Below are 19,905 nucleotides of genomic sequence, written 5' to 3' on the forward strand. Positions count from 1 at the left end.
AGTCCTGTAGGTGTAGCTATTGTGCATTTGAAAGTGTTGCCAGCCGCTGATGCTAAACACAACAAGAACAACAACCTGGAATGAATTGGCCCTGTGTCTTCTGAAGTAAACATGAGCAGGGAAGTGGACCAAGGACTGTTCACTAAAACCTCCAAATCGGCCCCGGGATCTGTTTTCTCAGCCCCGCTGGCACGAGACAGATTTTTAACGCCACGTTTTTGACCTTTTCGAAAACCAGAAAGAAGCTTTTTTGTTCACTTGGAAACAAGATGAAAACAGGTAAGGTGACCTTTTGACAGAGCCTCGCCGTGATGAGGAACACAAGGTGTCATCCCGATGCCAAAACTTATTGCTTTGTGACACAATGGAAAAAAACAATGGGAGAGAAAAACATGACTGTTATGACAACTTCCAGCCCTGTGGGAAGGAAACGTCTGGTCGTGCTCACGAAGCAGAAAGCGACTGTGCCGTGTTGTCCTAATTCCGCTTTAATTGCTCAGACCACCGGAGCTGCGATGGGAATAATCAGCTGCACATTTTTTATGACTACCAACTACATTGACACCATATTGAAGGCGGGCGTGTCCAATGTGTGGATCGGGGTCCTTTTGCGGCCTGTGACTCATTGTTTACCGGCCCTAAACACAAAATTAAACACAAAATCACATTGGGGCAATTAGAGTAGAAACCGTAGTAGGATCCCTGCTTACTCTTTAAATAACAGCTACTGCTAAATGTTGTTTTCATACATTAGTAGCTAAACTTTGCCAAAATATGTGATTTTAGTAAGGCCGACCTGTCACGTGACTCTCCCCAAAGACACGATGAGGCTACGGCACACCACCTTCCTGTTTTGCCATGAGTTATTTTTTGAATACCGTCATATAGGAAGCAACCGTGTTTTCTTTCGTATTCCAACTATCGTTACATACAATATGTGATTTTAGTAAGGCCGACCCGTCACGTGACTCTCCCCAAAGACACGATGAGACTACGGCACACCACCTTCCTGTTTTGCCATGAGTTATTTTTTGAATACCGTCATATAGGAAGCAACCGTGTTTTCTTTCGTATTCCAACTATCGTTACATAAAATATGTGATTTTAGTAAGGCCGACCCGTCACGTGACTCTCCCCAAAGACACGATGAGACTACGGCACACCACCTTCCTGTTTTGCCATGAGTTATTTTTTGAATACCGTCATATAGGAAGCAACCGTGTTTTCTTTCGTATTCCAACTATCGTTACATAAAATATGTGATTTTAGTAAGGCCGACCCATCACGTGGCTTTCCCCAAAGACACGATGAGACTACGGCACACCACCGTCCTGTTTTGCCATGAGTTATTTTTTGAATTCCGTCATATAGGAAGCAACCGTGTTTTCTTTCGTATTCCAACTATCTTTACATAAAATATGTGATTTTAGTAAGGCCGACCTGTCACGTGACTCTCCCCAAAGACACGATGAGACTACGGCACACCACCTTCCTGTTTTGACATGAGTTATTTTTTGAATTCCGTCATATAGGAAGCAAGCATGTTTTCTTTTGTATTCTAACTATCGTTACATAAAATATGTGATTTTAGTAAGGCCGACCCGTCACGTGACTCTCCCCAAAGACACGATGAGGCTACGGCACACCAACTTCCTGTTTTGCCATGAGTTATTTTTTGAGTTCCGTCGTGTAGGAAGCAACCGTGTTTTCTTTCGTATTCCAACTATCGTTACATAAAATATGTGATTTTAGTAAGGCCGACCCGTCACGTGACTCTCCCCAAAGACACGATGAGGCTACGGCACACCAACTTCCTGTTTTGCCATGAGTTATTTTTTGAATTCCGTCATATAGGAAGCAACCGTGTTTTCTTTCGTATTCCAACTATCTTTACATAAAATATGTGATTTTAGTAAGGCCGACCTGTCACGTGACTCTCCCCAAAGACACGATGAGACTACGGCACACCACCTTCCTGTTTTGACATGAGTTATTTTTTGAATTCCGTCATATAGGAAGCAAGCATGTTTTCTTTCGTATTCTAACTATCGTTACATAAAATATGTGATTTTAGTAAGGCCGACCCGTCACGTGACTCTCCCCAAAGACACGATGAGACTACGGCACACCACCTTCCTGTTTTGCCATGAGTTATTTTTTGAATTCCGTCATATAGGAAGCAACCGTGTTTTCTTTCGTATTCCAACTATCGTTACATACAATATGTGATTTTAGTAAGGCCGACCCGTCACGTGACTCTCCCCAAAGACACGACGAGACTACGGCACACCACCTTCCTGTTTTGCCATGAGTTATTTTTTGAATTCCGTCATATAGGAAGCAACCGTGTTTTCTTTCATATTCCAACTATCGTTACATAAAATATGTGATTTTAGTAAGGCCGACCCGTCACGTGACTCTCCCCAAAGACACGATGAGACTACGGCACACCACCTTCCTGTTTTGCCATGAGTTATTTTTTTAATTCCGTCATATAGGAAGCAAGCGTGTTTTCTTTCGTATTCCAACTATCGTTACATAAAATATGTGATTTTAGTAAGCCCGACCCGTCACGTGACTCTCCCCAAAGACACGATGAGACTACGGCACACCACCTTCCTGTTTTGCCATGAGTTATTTTTTGAATTCCGTCATATAGGAAGCAACCGTGTTTTCTTTCGTATTCCAACTATCGTTACATAAAATATGTGATTTTAGTAAGGCCGACCCGTCACGTGACTCTCCCCAAAGACACGATGAGACTACGACACACCACCTTCCTGTTTTGCCATGAGTTATTTTTTTAATTCCGTCATATACGAAGCAACCGTGTTTTCTTTCGTATTCCAACTATCGTTACATAAAATATGTGATTTTAGTAAGGCCGACCCGTCACGTGACTCTCCCCAAAGACACGATGAGACTACGGCACACCACCTTCCTGTTTTGCCATGAGTTATTTTTTGAATTCCGTCATATAGGAAGCAACCGTGTTTTCTTTCGTATTCCAACTATCGTTACATAAAATATGTGATTTTAGTAAGGCCGACCCGTCACGTGACTCTCCCCAAAGACACGATGAGACTACGACACACCACCTTCCTGTTTTGCCATGAGTTATTTTTTTAATTCCGTCATATACGAAGCAACCGTGTTTTCTTTCGTATTCCAACTATCGTTACATAAAATATGTGATTTTAGTAAGGCCGACCCGTCACGTGACTCTCCCCAAAGACACGATGAGACTACGGCACACCACCTTCCTGTTTTGACATGAGTTATTTTTTGAGTTCCGTCGTGTAGGAAGCAACCGTGTTTTCTTTCGTATTCCAACTATCGTTACATAAAATATGTGATTTTAGTAAGGCCGACCCGTCACGTGACTCTCCCCAAAGACACGATGAGGCTACGGCACACCAACTTCCTGTTTTGCCATGAGTTATTTTTTGAGTTCCGTCGTGTAGGAAGCAACCGTGTTTTCTTTCGTATTCCAACTATCTGCACATTTTTTATGACTACCAACTACATTGACACCATATTGAAGGCGGGTGTGTCCAATGTCTGGAGCGGGGTCCTTTTGCGGCCTGTGACTCATTGTTTACCGGCCCTAAACACAAAATTAAACACAAAATCACATTGGGGCAATTAGAGTATAAACCGTAGTAGGATCCCTGCTTGTTACGTTTTTTTTTTTTACTCTTTAAATAACAGCTACTGCTAAATGTTGTTTTCATACATTGGTAGCTAAACTTTGCCAAATTGCTATCATTCGCTGACAACGATGCGTGTGAGTGTTGTGGCCTTCGAGAGCACACTGCAGGCCCTTTCAAATTTCCAAAGCCAAAAATGGCCGATGCGACAAGAGCACACTCCATCTCCATGACAACCACAAAGCTCCGGTGTGCTCGTCTTAAGGGTGACAGATGTCCCAAATGGATGCAAGTGTAAATACAGAGACAAGGGACAAGGTGTCGGAACGTTTTGTCAAACATTTGCGTCTTCCCATCTTCAGTCGTAGGAGTGATGATGACACTTAAGTGTACTGAGTGTATTTTTTTATCCCTTCAGAGAAAGTTCCCTCTTGCGACCAAGAGAGGCAGAGCGCCCTGGACGAGGCCCGGCAGAATCCCCGAGAGGCCATTTTCATCCCTGACTGCGCTCCCGGAGGTCTTTACAAAGCCGTCCAATGCCACCAGTCCACAGGTTACTGCTGGTGCGTGCTGGTAGACACAGGAAGACCCATTCCGGGAACCTCCACCAGGTAAGAACTGCAACCCGAGGCAGGTTATATCACGCAATGGAAATACACACTTGGCCCTGCAAGCCGTCGGACAACATGTTGTGTAATTTTCCATTCCGGACACAAAAGCCAGGAGAAAAGGAGTCATACGGTGGATAAGTGTTATGGCTTTTATTAGCCTTGTAGATGCTAAGTTCAATTTATTTCAGCCTATAAAAAGATGGGCCCGGCGGCTTTGAGAGATGGGTAGCCAGAGAGTCGGTTATTGATTTCAGCTCAGCTTTTTCACACAATTTTCCTTTCATTATATTCCTCCTCCGTTCATGTCTCGTGTTTTTCTTCTAACAGGTACCAGACGCCAGAATGTGACAGAGCGGCGCGGTCTCACGTCTCAGACTCGGAGGACCTTTTCCAAGGCAGAGACCTGACAGGTTTTCCTCACTTTCTCCTGCTGTCAATGAACCTTTGGATCACATGACCGTACGCCAGGATGTAGTGTTGATACAAACGTTCCTTTGTACACCACCTTCCTGTTTTGCCATGAGTTATTTTTTTTATTCCGTCGTGTAGGAAGCAAGCGTGTTTTCTTTTGTATTCCAACTATCTGCACATAAAATATGTGATTTTAGTAAGGCCGACCTGTCACGTGACTCTCCCCAAAGACACGATGAGGCTACGGCACATCACCTTCCTGTTTTGCCATGAGTTATTTTCTGAATTCCGTCGTGTAGGAAGCAAGCGTATTTTCTTTCGTAATCCAACTATCTGTACATAAAATATGTGATTTTAGTAAGGCTGACCTGTCACGTGACTCTCCCCAAAGACACGATGAGGCTACGGCCTACGGCACACCACCTTCCTGTTTTGCCATGGGTTATTTTTTGAATTCCGTCATATAGGAAGCAACCATGTTTTCTTTCGTATTCCAACTATCGTTACATAAAATATTTGATTTTAGTTAAGCCGATCCGTCACGTGACTCTCTCCAAAAACACGATGAGGCTACGGCACACCACCTTCCTGTTTTGCCATGAGTTATTTTTTGAGTTCCGTCATGTTGGAAGCAACCGTGTTTTCTTTCGTATTCCAACTATCTGTACATAAAATATGTGATTTTAGTAAGGCCGACCTGTCACGTGACTCTCCCCAAAGACACGATGAGACTACGGCACACCACCTTCCTGTTTTGCCAAGAGTTGTTTTTTTAATTCCGTCATATAGGAAGCAACCGTGTTTTCTTTCATATTCCAACTATCGTTACATAAAATATGTGATTTTAGTAAGGCCGACCTGTCACGTGACTCTCCCCAAAGACACGATGAGGCTACGGCACACCACCTTCCTGTTTTGCCATGAGTTATTTTTTGAATTCCGTCGTGTAGGAAGCAAATGTGTTTTCTTTCGTATTCCAACTATCTGTACACAAAATATGTGATTTTAGTAAGACCGAGCTGTCACGTGACTCTCCCCAAAGACACGATAAGAATACAGCACACCACCTTCCTGTTTTGCCATGAGTTATTTTTTTAATTCCGTTGTGTAGGAAGCAACCGTGTTTTCTTTTGTATTCCAACTATCTGTACACAAAATATGTGATTTTAGTAAGGCCGAGCTGTCACGTGACTCTCCCCAAAGACACAATGAGGCTACGTCACACCACTTTCCTGTTTTGCCATGAGTTATTTTTTGAGTTCTGTCATGTAGGAAGCAACCGTGTTTTCTTTCGTAATCCAACTATCTGTACATAATATATGTGATTTTAGTAAGGCCGACCTGTCACGTGACTCTCCCCAAAGACACGATGAGACTACGGCACACCACCTTCCTGTTTTGCCATGAGTTATTTTTTGAGTTCCGTCATGTAGGAAGCAACCGTGTTTTCTTTCGTAATCCAACTATCTGTACATAATATGTGATTTTAGTAAGGCCGACCTGTCACGTGACTCCCCCCAAAGACACGATGAGGCTACGGCACACCACCTTCCTGTTTTGCCAAGAGTTATTTTTTTAATTCCGTCATATAGGAAGCAACCGTGTTTTCTTTTGTATTCCAACTATCGTTACATAAACTATGTGATTTTAGTAAGGCCAACCTGTCACGTGACTCTCCCCAAAGACACGATGAGGCTACGGCACACCACCTTCCTGTTTTGCCAAGAGTTATTTTTTAATTCCGTCATATAGGAAGCAACCATGTTTTCTTTCGTATTCCAACTATCGTTACATAAAATATTTGATTTTAGTTAAGCCGACCCATCACGTGACTCTCCCCAAAGACACCATGAGGCTACGGCACACCACCTTCCTGTTTTGCCATGAGTTATTTTTTGAGTTCTGTCATGCAGGAAGCAACCGTGTTTTCTTTCGTAATCCAACTATCTGTACATAATATATGTGATTTTAGTAAGGCCGACCTGTCACGTGACTCCCCCCAAAGACACGATGAGGCTACGGCACACCACCTTCCTGTTTTGCCAAGAGTTATTTTTTTAATTCCGTCATATAGGAAGCAACCGTGTTTTCTTTCGTATTCCAACTATCGTTACATAAAATATGTGATTTTAGTAAGGCCGACCTGTCACGTGACTCTCCCCAAAGACACGATGAGGCTACGGTACACCACCTTCCTGTTTTGCCATGAGTTATTTTTTGAGTTCCGTTGTGTAGGAAGCAACCATGTTTTCTTTCGTATTCCAACTATCTGCACATAAAATATGTGATTTTAGTAAGGCCGACCTGTCACGTGACTCTCCCCAAAGACACGATGAGGCTACGGCACACCACCTTCCTGTTTTGCCATGAGTTATTTTCTGAATTCCGTCGTGTAGGAAGCAAGCGTATTTTCTTTCGTAATCCAACTATCTGTACATAAAATATGTGATTTTAGTAAGGCCGACCTGTCACGTGACTCTCCCCAAAGACACGATGAGGCTACGGCCTACGGCACACCACCTTCCTGTTTTGCCATGGGTTATTTTTTGAATTCCGTCATATAGGAAGCAACCATGTTTTCTTTCGTATTCCAACTATCGTTACATAAAATATTTGATTTTAGTTAAGCCGATCCGTCACGTGACTCTCTCCAAAAACACGATGAGGCTACGGCACACCACCTTCCTGTTTTGCCATGAGTTATTTTTTGAGTTCCGTCATGTTGGAAGCAACCGTGTTTTCTTTCGTATTCCAACTATCTGTACATAAAATATGTGATTTTAGTAAGGCCGACCTGTCACGTGACTCTCCCCAAAGACACGATGAGACTACGGCACACCACCTTCCTGTTTTGCCAAGAGTTATTTTTTTAATTCCGTCATATAGGAAGCAACCGTGTTTTCTTTCATATTCCAACTATCGTTACATAAAATATGTGATTTTAGTAAGGCCGACCTGTCACGTGACTCTCCCCAAAGACACGATGAGGCTACGGCACACCACCTTCCTGTTTTGCCATGAGTTATTTTTTGAATTCCGTCGTGTAGGAAGCAAATGTGTTTTCTTTCGTATTCCAACTATCTGTACACAAAATATGTGATTTTAGTAAGACCGAGCTGTCACGTGACTCTCCCCAAAGACACGATGAGACTACAGCACACCACCTTCCTGTTTTGCCATGAGTTATTTTTTTAATTCCGTTGTGTAGGAAGCAACCGTGTTTTTTTTTGTATTCCAACTATCTGTACACAAGATATGTGATTTTAGTAAGGCCGAGCTTCACGTGACTCTCTCCAAAGACACAATGAGGCTACGGCACACCACCTTCCTGTTTTGCCATGAGTTATTTCTTGAATTCCGTGCAGCAAGGATCGGACATGCAGAGGTCATAACCTTGTTCCTACTCATTACCGCTCACCTCGCTTTGTTTCCGCTGTGGCGAAGGCAGCACTTGTAACTCCTGCTTTGATTCCCCCATCTGGTGACTTCACAGAGTGGAGCGCGGCTCCTGGCTGCGTCACAGATGTGTGCCGTGTTTTATGATGGGAAGCCGTGAGTGAGGCTGCGGTGGGTGTTGGACGCCGCTGGGGGTGAGGGTGCCGAGGGATGCTCTGAACGACACAATGAAATCGGGTATTTCCCAGCCGTTCCAGAGCCGTCAGACAAATAACTGGTGATCATTTAAAGCGGGAGCGTCTAGTAAGAAATCAGTTCCGGCAAGCTTGGGGGGTCACTAAACAATATTCATTCAAAAGAGTAATACATTTGTATCAACCAACCAACATGTCGTCAGGTTGAATTAGCAGTAGCGTTGCCTGCTACGAGCTACTGTAAACATCCATGGCGTCTTAGCAGGTTGTTGGAGACATGCGTCGTGTTGCCGTGGTATTTTAGCTAACCTTTACGTCACCTACAGACAGCGAGCAACGTACGTTGCTTCCAAAAGTTATTCCATACGCTGGACCACAGTGGTGGTTTAATTATTTCTTCCTCGCCGGATTGTCGGGCTACATACGTTTTGTCTGCCGGCGCATGGTGATGACATCACAGACTGGCAGACTGAATGGAGTAACGTCTTTATCATGAAAGTGCTTAAATGCAATACTATGATGCACTCCATTGATGACCTTAAACGACCTTGATCGATCAATATATGTCGTATGGAATGGCAACTTTTTGAACAGATGGAAGTTGGATCATATAAATCAGGGGTCTCAAACTCAATTTACTTGGGGGCCACTGGAGCTCGGGTCTGGGTGAGACTGGGCGGCATCAGGTTTTCCAAAAAAAAAAAAAAAACGCATTTATTAAAAACAAAAAAAAATTTAAAAACTTTGCTTTGGTTCCGATTTTCTACAAGAAAAGCTCTGATAAAACATTCCACTGTTCTCAAATATCTTAATTTTTATTTTTCTGCACAAAATAAGATGAAAAATAAATAAACAAATCAAGAATAAAGAAAATTAATCAATCAGTAATAAATAAATAAAAATAATAATAATAAAAACTTAAGAAAGCACATATAGTTGGTGGGTAGACAAATGATTTTTTTCAGATTAAAATGAACAAAGCATTATTAGAGCCCTGTAGACATGACAAAACACGACTATAGTCACATTTATACTCTTTTTATTTACAACATATTGCGCAACTGCAGGGTCTTCTTAAATAGCCAAAAACTTACCACTTCCACACGGATAGGGAGAATAACTATTAACAGTTATTTAACCTTTAACATGAACATGAATCAAACGTAATAATTTTTTCTGGGTACATGATACCATACAGCATCCATATAAAAAACTTACCACTTCCACACGGATAGGGAGGATAACTATTAACAGTTATTTAACCTTTAACATGAACATTAATTAAACGTAATAATTTTTTCTGGGTACATGATACCATACAGCATCCATATAAAAAACTTACCACTTCCACACGGATAGGGAGGATAACTATTAACAGTTATTTAACCTTTAACATGAACATTAATTAAACGTAATAATTTTTTCTGGGTACATGATACCATACAGCATCCATATAAAAAACTTACCACTTCCACACGGATAGGGAGGATAACTATTAACAGTTATTTAACCTTTAACATGAACATTAATTAATGTAATAATTTTTTCTGGGTACATGATACCATACAGCATCCATATAAAAAACTTACCACTTCCACACAGATAGGGAGGATAACTATTAACAGTTATTTAACCTTTAACATGAACATTAATTAAACGTAATAATTTTTTCTGGGTACATGATACCATACAGCATCCATATCAAACTTGCACGGGCCGCACTAACATTAAACTTTCATATCAAGGCGGGGGCCTCAAATTAGTGTCCTGCGGGCCACGTTTGGCCCGCGGGCCGTGTGTTTGAGACCCCTGATATAAATAGATACATGATATAGTAGAATCCATCTCGTCCTTTTTTAATCCTAATAAGCCATATTCAACCACAAAACAACATGATGTATTTATTAATATACTAGAACTGGAGTCGAATTTGGGAGAAAACTTTATTTTTCTTGCAAACATTAACTTGGACTCTTTGCTACGTGAGACATGAAAGTCCCGTCTCTCAACCACAACAGGAAGCCTAAAAACCCCCGTCCCTTGCGCGCACCCCTCCTGGTCGCAACCCCTCCCTTATCGATGGTTCTGGGGTGAATTATGTCGCGGTAAGCTACCACTATAATACTGTGACATAAAATTTGCAAAATTGGTATCCTCATGTGGCGAGGGATGGCGGTAGCCACATTTAGCCTTTGTACAACTACTGTTCCTGACACCCACTTGGGGCTCACAGTGTCTGCTGAGAAGAACCGGAAATTGGACAAATGTCATTGAGGACCCCTGTGCTCCATTCATACCATGCCAGATTGTTCTGCTGGACCCCGTTGGCCTATACTCGTACGGAGTATTAGCACTTTATTCGTTCGACTGTTTAGGAGCAATAGCATTCTTTAAAGAATAACGTGCAAAGGTACTCCTGAGCGAGTGAACATGCAAAGCCCCAAAAAGAGGAAGGAGGCCACAAGAAGGGGCGGACCAATAAAAAGAGATTAGTTTACTACACAGCTGCGTTGGAAATGACGATAAAAAACGTCCGCGGCTTTGCTTTACTATGAAGGTGGTACATCTGGGCCATAACACGGCTACCTAAGGTGTTTGGAATCGTGTCATAAAAGTTTACAGGTCGGCTCTCGCCATGTGTCTCGAAATGAAACGTTGTCATCGCGTACGCTCCATTTTCTTCATCATGGCGAGTCTTTAACGACGCCGTAACGATTGGAATTAGTAGTCGACGCTAATTTTTTTCTGTCGTGTGTTGATTTATTCCAGGTTGCCCCGAGGGGAAGAAAGTAGAATTCATTACGAGCCTGTTGGATGCGCTCACCACCGACATGGTTCAAGCCATAAATTCACCGGCCCCCTCTGGTGGAGGGAGGTGGGTATGACACGCTTGATAAGAACACAACACATACCTGTGCTCCTCCTCCGAGCGCCCTTCTTTTGAAACTCTAGCTTTCACTTCCTCCACCAGTTATGGTTCTTATTTCACACTAGAATATTAGAAACACCTCTTAGTTAGCAGAACTGATACACTTCAGATGGGGAATGAGATGCATTTTGATTTAAAGGGGAATACGCTTGCCAACCTTTGGCTATGTGGATAAAAACAGTGCATTCTTTCGTGATTAAAAGGAGATGTAACAGCGCCTGTATAGAAATACAGCACCGAGGTGGGGGGGAGGGGGGGGCGACGTGCACCAGCATGTTGTAAATGTTCCTGTTGTCTAAATAGCTGATAGATAGCATGATCATGAATATTCATTCATTTTCTACCGCTTATAGAAAACAAACAACCATTCACACTCACATTCATACTCACATTCATACCTATGGACAATTTGGAGTGGCTAATTAACCTAGCATGTTTTTGGAATGTGGGAGGGAACCGCAGTACCCGGAGAAAACCCACGCATGCACGAGGAGAACATGTAAACTCCACACAGAGATGTCCGAGGGTGGAATTGAACTCAGTTCTCCTAGCTGTGAGGTCTGCACGCTAACCACACGACCACCGTGCACCCATGATCATGAATATAATATAAAATATAAAATAATATAATATGATCATAAAGAGGGCGGCACGGCGGTCTAGTGGTTAGCGCGCAGACCTCACAGCTAGGAGACCAGGGTTCAATTCCACCCTCGGCTATCTCTGTGTGGAGTTTGCATGTTCTCCCCGTGCATGCGTGGGTTTTCTCCGGGTACTCCGGTTTCCTCCCACATTCCAAAAAAAACATGCTAGGTTAATTAGCCACTCCAAATTGTCCATAGGTATGAATGTGAGTGTGAATGGTTGTTTGTCTATATGTGCCCTGTGATTGGCTGGCCACCAGTCCAGGGTGTACCCCGCCTCTCGCCCGAAGACAGCTGGGATAGGCTCCAGCAACCCCAGCGAACCTCGTGAGGAAAAGCGGTAGAAAATGAATAAATGAATGAATAATAATAATAATAATAATAATAATAATAATAATAATAATAATAATAATATATGTGACTTGTTGTAAGGAAATGTATACCAGCTGTACACCGAGTACTCTAAAAGTACTCCAAAGATGCGATGGCTGTACTCACTTCTGACTGTAAATGTTTGGTGATGCCCACCAGGTTTGTGGAACCAGACCCCAGTCACACGCTAGAGGAGCGGGTGGTCCACTGGTACTTTGCCCAGCTGGACATCAACAGCAGCCAGGACATCAACAAGAAGGAGCTGAAGCCCTTCAAGAGATACCTGAAGAAGAAAGCCAAGCCCAAGAAATGCGGACGCAAGTTCAGCGAATACTGCGACCTGAACAAGGACAAGGCCATTTCCCTGCCGGAGCTCAAGGGCTGCCTGGGCGTCGGCAAGGACGGTAAGAGCGTGGCTGACATGATGGATGAGATATCTCAGGGTCGGGGATTGAGCTGCACGCCACTTCCGACCGCCGTGCGTGACGCCAAGCGAGCGTCTTGCCACGATCCACGTCGTACTTTGTTGTGGTTTTAACATTAGACTTCTTTTTTAGAGGCTCCAGTTTGACACTGGAACAGACTTTTTATGTCAGATTGCTTCCCCTTTTTAAAACCGGAAAAATCTTCCATCTTGTTAATTATTCTTTTTATTTGGCTTTTGCAGGTGGTTCAACAGCAGGCAGCAACCACGGGACAAGGCAAGGGACCAATGCCTCTTTTACTAATATTTTTATAGTCAGTAACATATTAATACGCTCCTCAATAATCCCAATAATCATATTCATATTTGTCTGGAACTCGTGACATAATCCCTCCATCCATCCATTTTCCTCCGCTTATCCGGGTCCGGGTCGCGGGGGCAGCAGTCTCAGTAGCGAGGCCCAGAATTCCCGGTCCCCGACCAGCTCCTCCAGGTCCTCCAGGAGGACACCAAGGTGTTCCCAGGCCAGCTGTGAGACCTAATCCCTCCAGCGTGTCCTAGGTCTGCCAAGGGGGCTTTCCCCCGGAACACCTCATCAGGGATCCGGACTAGATGCCCGAGCCACCTCAACTGGCTCCTCTCCATGTGAAGGAGAAGCGGCTCTAGTCCCTCCCGCGTGACGGAGCTCCTCACCCTTGCATTTCCCTTAGAACCAGATCTGGCCCCATGGGTGAAGGCCCGACCACCAGGCCCCGGGTCCAGCTCCAGGGTGAGGCCTCGGTATACCAAGTCTGGGCGATGTGCGGTCTCGCCTCTTGAACCTTCTTTATAGGGGTCATGAGCAGGAACATCTCAGCTAGACAGCCATCGGATAGTCGGATAGCATTTTAAATGGCCTTGATCCTTGATCTTTGATCCTTGATCTTTGATCCTTGATCTTTGATCCTTGATCGTAAGTCAGGATGCTGTTGCCGAGTGCTAGTTGGCGTTGTACTCATTGTACTCAAGGTGGCAATGTATTCACACGGTTTGGGGTGCCTCTAGGGACCAAATCTTGATGACAAGATAGGTCGATGGTGTCCAAAGTGTGGCCCAGGGGCTTTTTGCAGTACATGGCTGTTTTTTGTGGTTAGTTTTTTTAATTGGCCCATTAAAAACACATTCTAGAACTATAAGAAACCTAAATAAGAAGAAAAAAATTTAAATCCGCAATAATATTACAAGAATAACAAGTGGAAAAATAACATAATTTTGGAAGGTGAAATAATATAGAAAACAATTTCATTTTTGGAAAATTAGTTCGCAGAAAAAGTAAGAATGAAATCCAAATATTATGGGAATAAAGTCATACTTACAAGATGTTGAAATTAAACAGGCTGCACAGTGGTGAAGTGGTTAGCAGACAGGCCTCACGGCTACGAGACCAAAGTTCAATTCCACCCTCGGCCATCTCTGTGCGGAGTTTGCATGTTCTTCCTGGATTTTCTCCGGGTACTGCGGTTTCCTCCCACATTCCAAAAACATGCTAGGTTAATTAGCCACACAAATTGTCCATAGATATGAATGAGAGTGTGAATGGTTGTTTGTCTATATGTGCCCTGTGATTTGCTAGCCACCAGTCCAGTGTGGACCCCGCCTCTTGCCACAAGACAGCTGGGATAGGCTCCAGCACCCCCGCCACCCTGGTGAGGATAAGCATGAGAAAATAATGTGTAATTGTCGTGTAGAAAAGACACAAGGCGCCATTTGTAATTAGACGAGCGTTCATGCCCTCATTAGACCTGCTAGGTTGACTTGAGGGCTGGAGGGTATTTACGCACGGCTCTGGAAGAACAAGTCTGGATGCTTGTTGCATCCTTCGGTTGCCCCTCATTAGCCAGCTGTGAATGGACTCCATTGCAGAGCCGACCGATGTTGACTTTTGTTTTATTTTGTTAGTCAAAACTCAGGGCGGCTGTTAATCGTTAGCGTGACACCCGAAAACAGGTTTTTTTTCTACAGCAGCAAAATAGCGTTTCATGAGCTCGAACCTGCTGCCTCGGAGAGCGTCCCAGAGCCCTTTAGACATGTCTGGGAAAAGGCTCCGAATAAGGACAGGTGATGTCTCGCCACATCCAAGTTTGGGAAGCTTTCATGGAAGCTTTTCTTGGATTGGGAAATAGAAAGAATATGAACCTTTATGAAAGATATTCATTCTTAAGTGACAAAAACAATGTGATGGTTTCATGGTAAACCATACAATACATTCATTCATTCATTTTCTACCGCTTATCCTCACGAGGGTGCTGGAGCCTATCCCAGCTGTCTTCGGGCATGATATTGATAATGATAACCATAATGATAATGATATCGATAATGATAACCATAAGGATATTGATATTCATTCATTCATTTTCTACTGCTTATCCTCATGAGGGTTGCAGGAGTGCTGGAGCCTATCCCAGCTGTCTTCGGGCATGATATTGATAATGATAACCATAATGATAATGACATCGATAATGATAACCATAAGGATATTGATATTCATTCATTCATTTTCTACTGCTTATCCTCACGAGGGTGCTGGAGTCTATCCCAGCTGTCTTTGGGCGTGATATTGATAGTGATAATGTTATTGATAATGATAACCATAATGATAATATTGATATTCATTCATTCATTCACTTTCTACCGCTTATCCTCATGAGGGTTGCAGGAGTGCTGGAGCCTATCCCAGCTGTCTTCGGGCATGATATTGATAATGATAACCATAATGATAATGACATCGATAATGATAACCGTAAGGATATTGATATTCATTCATTCATTCATTTTCTATTGCTTATCCTCACGAGGGTGCTGGAGTCTATCCCAGCTGTTTTTGGGCGTGATATTGATAGTGATAATGTTATTGATAATGATAACCATAATGATAATATTGATATTCATTCATTCATTCATTTTCTACCGCTTATCCTCATGAGGGTTGCAGGAGTGCTGGAGCCTATCCCAGCTGTCTTCGGGCATGATATTGATAATGATAACCATAATGATAATGACATCAATAATGATAACCATAAGGATATTGATATTCATTCATTCATTCATTCATTTTCTACTGCTTATCCTCACGAGGGTGCTGGAGTCTATCCCAGCTGTCTTTGGCCGTGATATTGATAGTGATAATGTTATTGATAATGATAACCATAATGATAATATTGATATTCATTCATTCATTCACTTTCTACCGCTTATCCTCATGAGGGTTGCAGGAGTGCTGGAGCCTATCCCAGCTGTCTTCGGGCATGATATTGATAATGATAACCATAATGATAATGACATCAATAATGATAACCATAAGGATATTGATATTCATTCATTCATTTTCTACTGCTTATCCTCACGAGGGTGCTGGAGTCTATCCCAGCTGTCTTTGGGCGTGATATTGATAGTGATAATGTTATTGATAATGATAACCATAATGATAATATTGATATTCATTCATTCATTCATTTTCTACCACTTAGCCTCACAAGGGTCTCAAGGGTGCTGGAGCCTTTCCCAGCTGTCTTGGGGCATGATATTGATAATGATAATGATAATGATGTTGATGTTGATATTCATTCATTCATTTCTACTGCTTATCCTCACAAGGGTACTGGAGCCTATCCCAGCTGTCTTTGGGCGTGATATTGATAATGATATTGACATTGATAACCATAATGATATTGATATTCATTCATTCATTCATTTTCTACCGCTTAGCCTCACGAGGGTCGCGAGGGTGCTGGAGCCTATCCCAGCTGCCTTCCGGCGTGAAATTGATAATTATAATAATAACCATAATGATATTGATATTCATTCATTCATTTTCTGCTGCTTATCCTCATGAGGGTGCTGGAGCCTATCCCAGCTGTCTTTGGGCGTGATATTGATAATGATAACCATAATGATATTGATATTGATTTTGATATTGATATTCATTCATTCATTTTCTACCGCTTATTGTCACGAGGGTCATGAGGGTGCTGGAGCCTATCCCAGCTGTCTTCGGGCGTGATATTGATAATGATAATAACCATAATGATATTGATATTGATTTTGATATTCATTCATTTTCTACTGCTTATTCTCACAAGAGTCGTGAGGGTGCTGGAGCCTATCCCAGCTGTCTTTGGGCGTGAAATTGATAATGATAATGATAACCATAATGATAATGATATTGATATTCATTCATTTTCTATTGCTTATCCTCACGAGGGTCATGAGGGTGCTGGAGCCTATCCCAGCTGTCTTTATAATGACAATGATAACCGTAATGATAATGTAATGCTGCCAATCAGCAACCAGGATGGCTGAAAACTATTATTATTATTAAAATTATTTTATTATTATTATTATTATTTATTATTTTCCAACGTGATGCCCCATCAGAGCGGAGCGTCTGTAAGCAATCAGGGCTCATCTTCTCCTCTGCTAGACCTCTGCATCATCTCCCATCTTCTTTAGCTCCCTTAGCCTCCCTCGCTAACGTAGACGCAGGGCCGTGCACTTCCTCCTCTGACGCCGACGCTTCCTGTGCTTGCAGTCGGCCGTCCGGTGTGAGACGAGACGGGCCCAGGAGCCGAGAGGAGAACCGAGGGCACAGAAGGAAGGCATCGGCACGCTCGCTCCACGGCGACAGGAAGAAAGACGGCGCGGAGGGAAAATAGCTTCCTGGGTTGTTTGGTTTCGTGAGACAAAGACGACGAAAAAGCAGCGCCAAAATATTTGCACTTTCTCCTCCATGTTTGACATTTGATCCGTTTGTGCTTGTATTCCCAGCCCGGATGATTGGAAGGTAGGAATAGATTTGGGAAGAGTTGCTGGGCTCACCACAGGCAGCATCCTGGGGGAGGCGTAACCGTGGCGATGGAACGAATGTCTGTACATATCAACGTGCAAAATGAACCCATTACAACGGGACTGTGACCCCTTATGACTTATTCATTCCGCAGCCCAGGACATGTACAAGCGTTTCGGGTTCAGTAAATGGGAATAAACATCGGGAATACGGTGCCAAGACTAGTCCCCCCCTACTGTACTGACCCTGATATTAGATTGGAAAGCTGTGAAAAAAAGTCTTTTTCAGAGCTTTTCTTCTCTGATTCACATGCAATCCAGTCAAGTTATTCGGACCGCAGAAGACGCTTTGTCAACTCGACTCCAGGACTTTTTATTTCACATTTCCAATTATTTCCAGGAGCATGAACACAGCGAAACGCGGCTGTAACTTAGCAACCGCAGTTGTTACGTAACGTAACGGTCTTTTCTCGTTGTCATCATCTGAGTATCCGTGAAAGTGACGTGAATCGTCTTCACAACAACACTCGAGTAGCGTTTACGTTTTTTTAGTAATAACTTTCTAATTTATGAATGAATGATGAACACGTGTCATCACGTGACGCCTATCTTTAAAAATAGCGGCCATCTTGCTGTCAGGGCTGTGACCAACAGGTGGCGCCAAAAGGTCTTTACCCCAAACAGTCAGAGCTTTTCTTCCCGTCACACACCGGTGACCTTAGCTAGGTCGGTATGATAGCCCAGGGGTCTCAAACTCAATTTACTTGGGGGGCCACTGGAGCTCGGGTCTGGGTGAGACTGGGCCGCATCAGGTTTTCCAAAAAAAAAAAAAACGCATTTATTAAAAACAAAAAAATTTTAAAAACTTCGCTTTGCGCAACATATTGCGCAACTGCAGGGTCTTGAGACACATGCTAACTCGCAAACTAGAGCGCTAGCGACCTAAACGGTAGCCTTCAAGTTATTTCCTTTCAACTTAAATAGCCAAAAACTTACCACTTCCACACGGATAGGGAGGATAACTATTAACAGTTATTTAACCTTTAACATGAACATGAATCAAACGTAATCATTTTTTCTGGGTACATGATACCATACAGCATCCATATAAAAAACTTACCACTTCCACACGGATAGGGAGGATAACTATTAACAGTTATTTAACCTTTAACATGAACATGAATCAAACGTAATAATTTTTTCTGGGTACATGATACCATACAGCATCCATATCAAAAACTTACCACTTCCACACGGATAGGGAGGATAACTATTAACAGTTATTTAACCTTTAACATGAACATGAATCAAACGTAATCATTTTTTCTGGGTACATGATACCATACAGCATGCATATAAAAAACTTACCACTTCCACACGGATAGGGAGGATAACTATTAACTGTTATTTAACCTTTAACATGAACATGAATCAAACGTAATAATTTTTTCTGGGTACATGATACCATACAGCATTCATATCAAACTTGCGCGGGCTGCACTAACATTAAACTTTCACGCGGGCCGCATGTTTGAGACCCTTGATGTAGCCGGAAGCAATATTTACAAAATCTTGGACAATTTTTTATTCTCGTATCGCCGATGAAAAGGAGTCATTGCTGTACTTTTCACCTTGCAGGGTCGGTAAGGATGACTGTGGGGTCTTGGCAAGGGGGGGGGGGGGGGTCATGTTATATTGGGGTCACAATGGTACCGTATGTTTGTATTTTTTCTTTTTCAGTTGCTAGCGCTTTGTCCTCACACAGTTTTTTTTTTTCCTTAAAATAAAGTTTGTGCCAACATAAAGCACAATAAAAATAGCAGCACTAGCCGTCGTGTAAAGCTATGAGTAAGAGTCGAGATGGAGGCACCGCACACATTTTGGGCGGGTTTTGGCCGCTTACTCGGACAAAGACACAAAACATCCCCACTGGCAGAGAGTAAAGATGACTAAACACAAGCAGAAGTGGGATACCATGTTTACATGCCTCGCAAAGTCCTTTTAATACTGGCGGTTCTGCTCTGCTTCATCCTGTTTCTTCTACAAATGGCCGTCCATGAAATAAACATTGGACTCTCCGGAGTCTAACTATCAGTGACCCTTTATTGTCGTGCGCTTTGCAATGCATCAACGTCCAAGCGCCGATAGTATCGTGTTACCGTCGTCTCATCTGCGGTCAACTTTCCCTTCCGACCAAAGCGCCGCTAAATGTTAAGAATGTAGAAAATATTTTTGGATTACTGGGTCCTGCTGCGCCTAATTTTGGCCAAGTAACCGCCAAGGGAGGTTTGACGGGGGGACGCAAGGGGGGGGCGTATATCCGTCCGTCCACTTTTGAAGACCGAAGCCGCTCAACTGCTTCCAGACACGGCCTAAAAGCAGCCTTCGACAGCAGCAATCACTGCTGATCGGGATTGGGGGTGCGGGTGGGGGTCCCATGAGGGGGAACGCTC

The 19,905-nt window shown here is 43.0% G+C and overlaps 1 protein-coding gene across 5 annotated transcripts in view; it reads left to right on the plus strand.

Annotated features, from left to right (window-relative positions):
* Window positions 1-19,746, plus strand: part of smoc1 (SPARC related modular calcium binding 1) — a 46,701-nt gene extending 26,955 nt beyond the window's left edge. For 4 of the 5 annotated variants that reach the window (XM_078796034.1, XM_078796035.1, XM_078796036.1 and 1 more), the window contains 6 exons: window positions 4,069-4,261; window positions 4,589-4,671; window positions 11,032-11,137; window positions 12,367-12,611; window positions 12,875-12,908; window positions 17,199-19,746. In XM_078796034.1, coding sequence (XP_078652160.1) covers window positions 4,069-4,261; window positions 4,589-4,671; window positions 11,032-11,137; window positions 12,367-12,611; window positions 12,875-12,908; window positions 17,199-17,322 — 785 coding nt within the window. In that variant the 3' untranslated portion in view covers window positions 17,323-19,746. The remainder of the gene's footprint in view (window positions 1-4,068; window positions 4,262-4,588; window positions 4,672-11,031; window positions 11,138-12,366; window positions 12,612-12,874; window positions 12,909-17,198) is intronic. The other variant, XM_058078489.2, reaches the window with a different exon arrangement.
* Window positions 19,747-19,905: the final 159 nt, after the last annotated feature.

The sequence above is a fragment of the Doryrhamphus excisus genome, linkage group LG14 (assembly GCF_037039965.1).
Source record: "Doryrhamphus excisus strain RoL-2023G ecotype Guam linkage group LG14, RoL_Dexc_Guam_v1.1, whole genome shotgun sequence".
NCBI lineage: Eukaryota > Metazoa > Chordata > Actinopteri > Syngnathiformes > Syngnathidae > Doryrhamphus > Doryrhamphus excisus.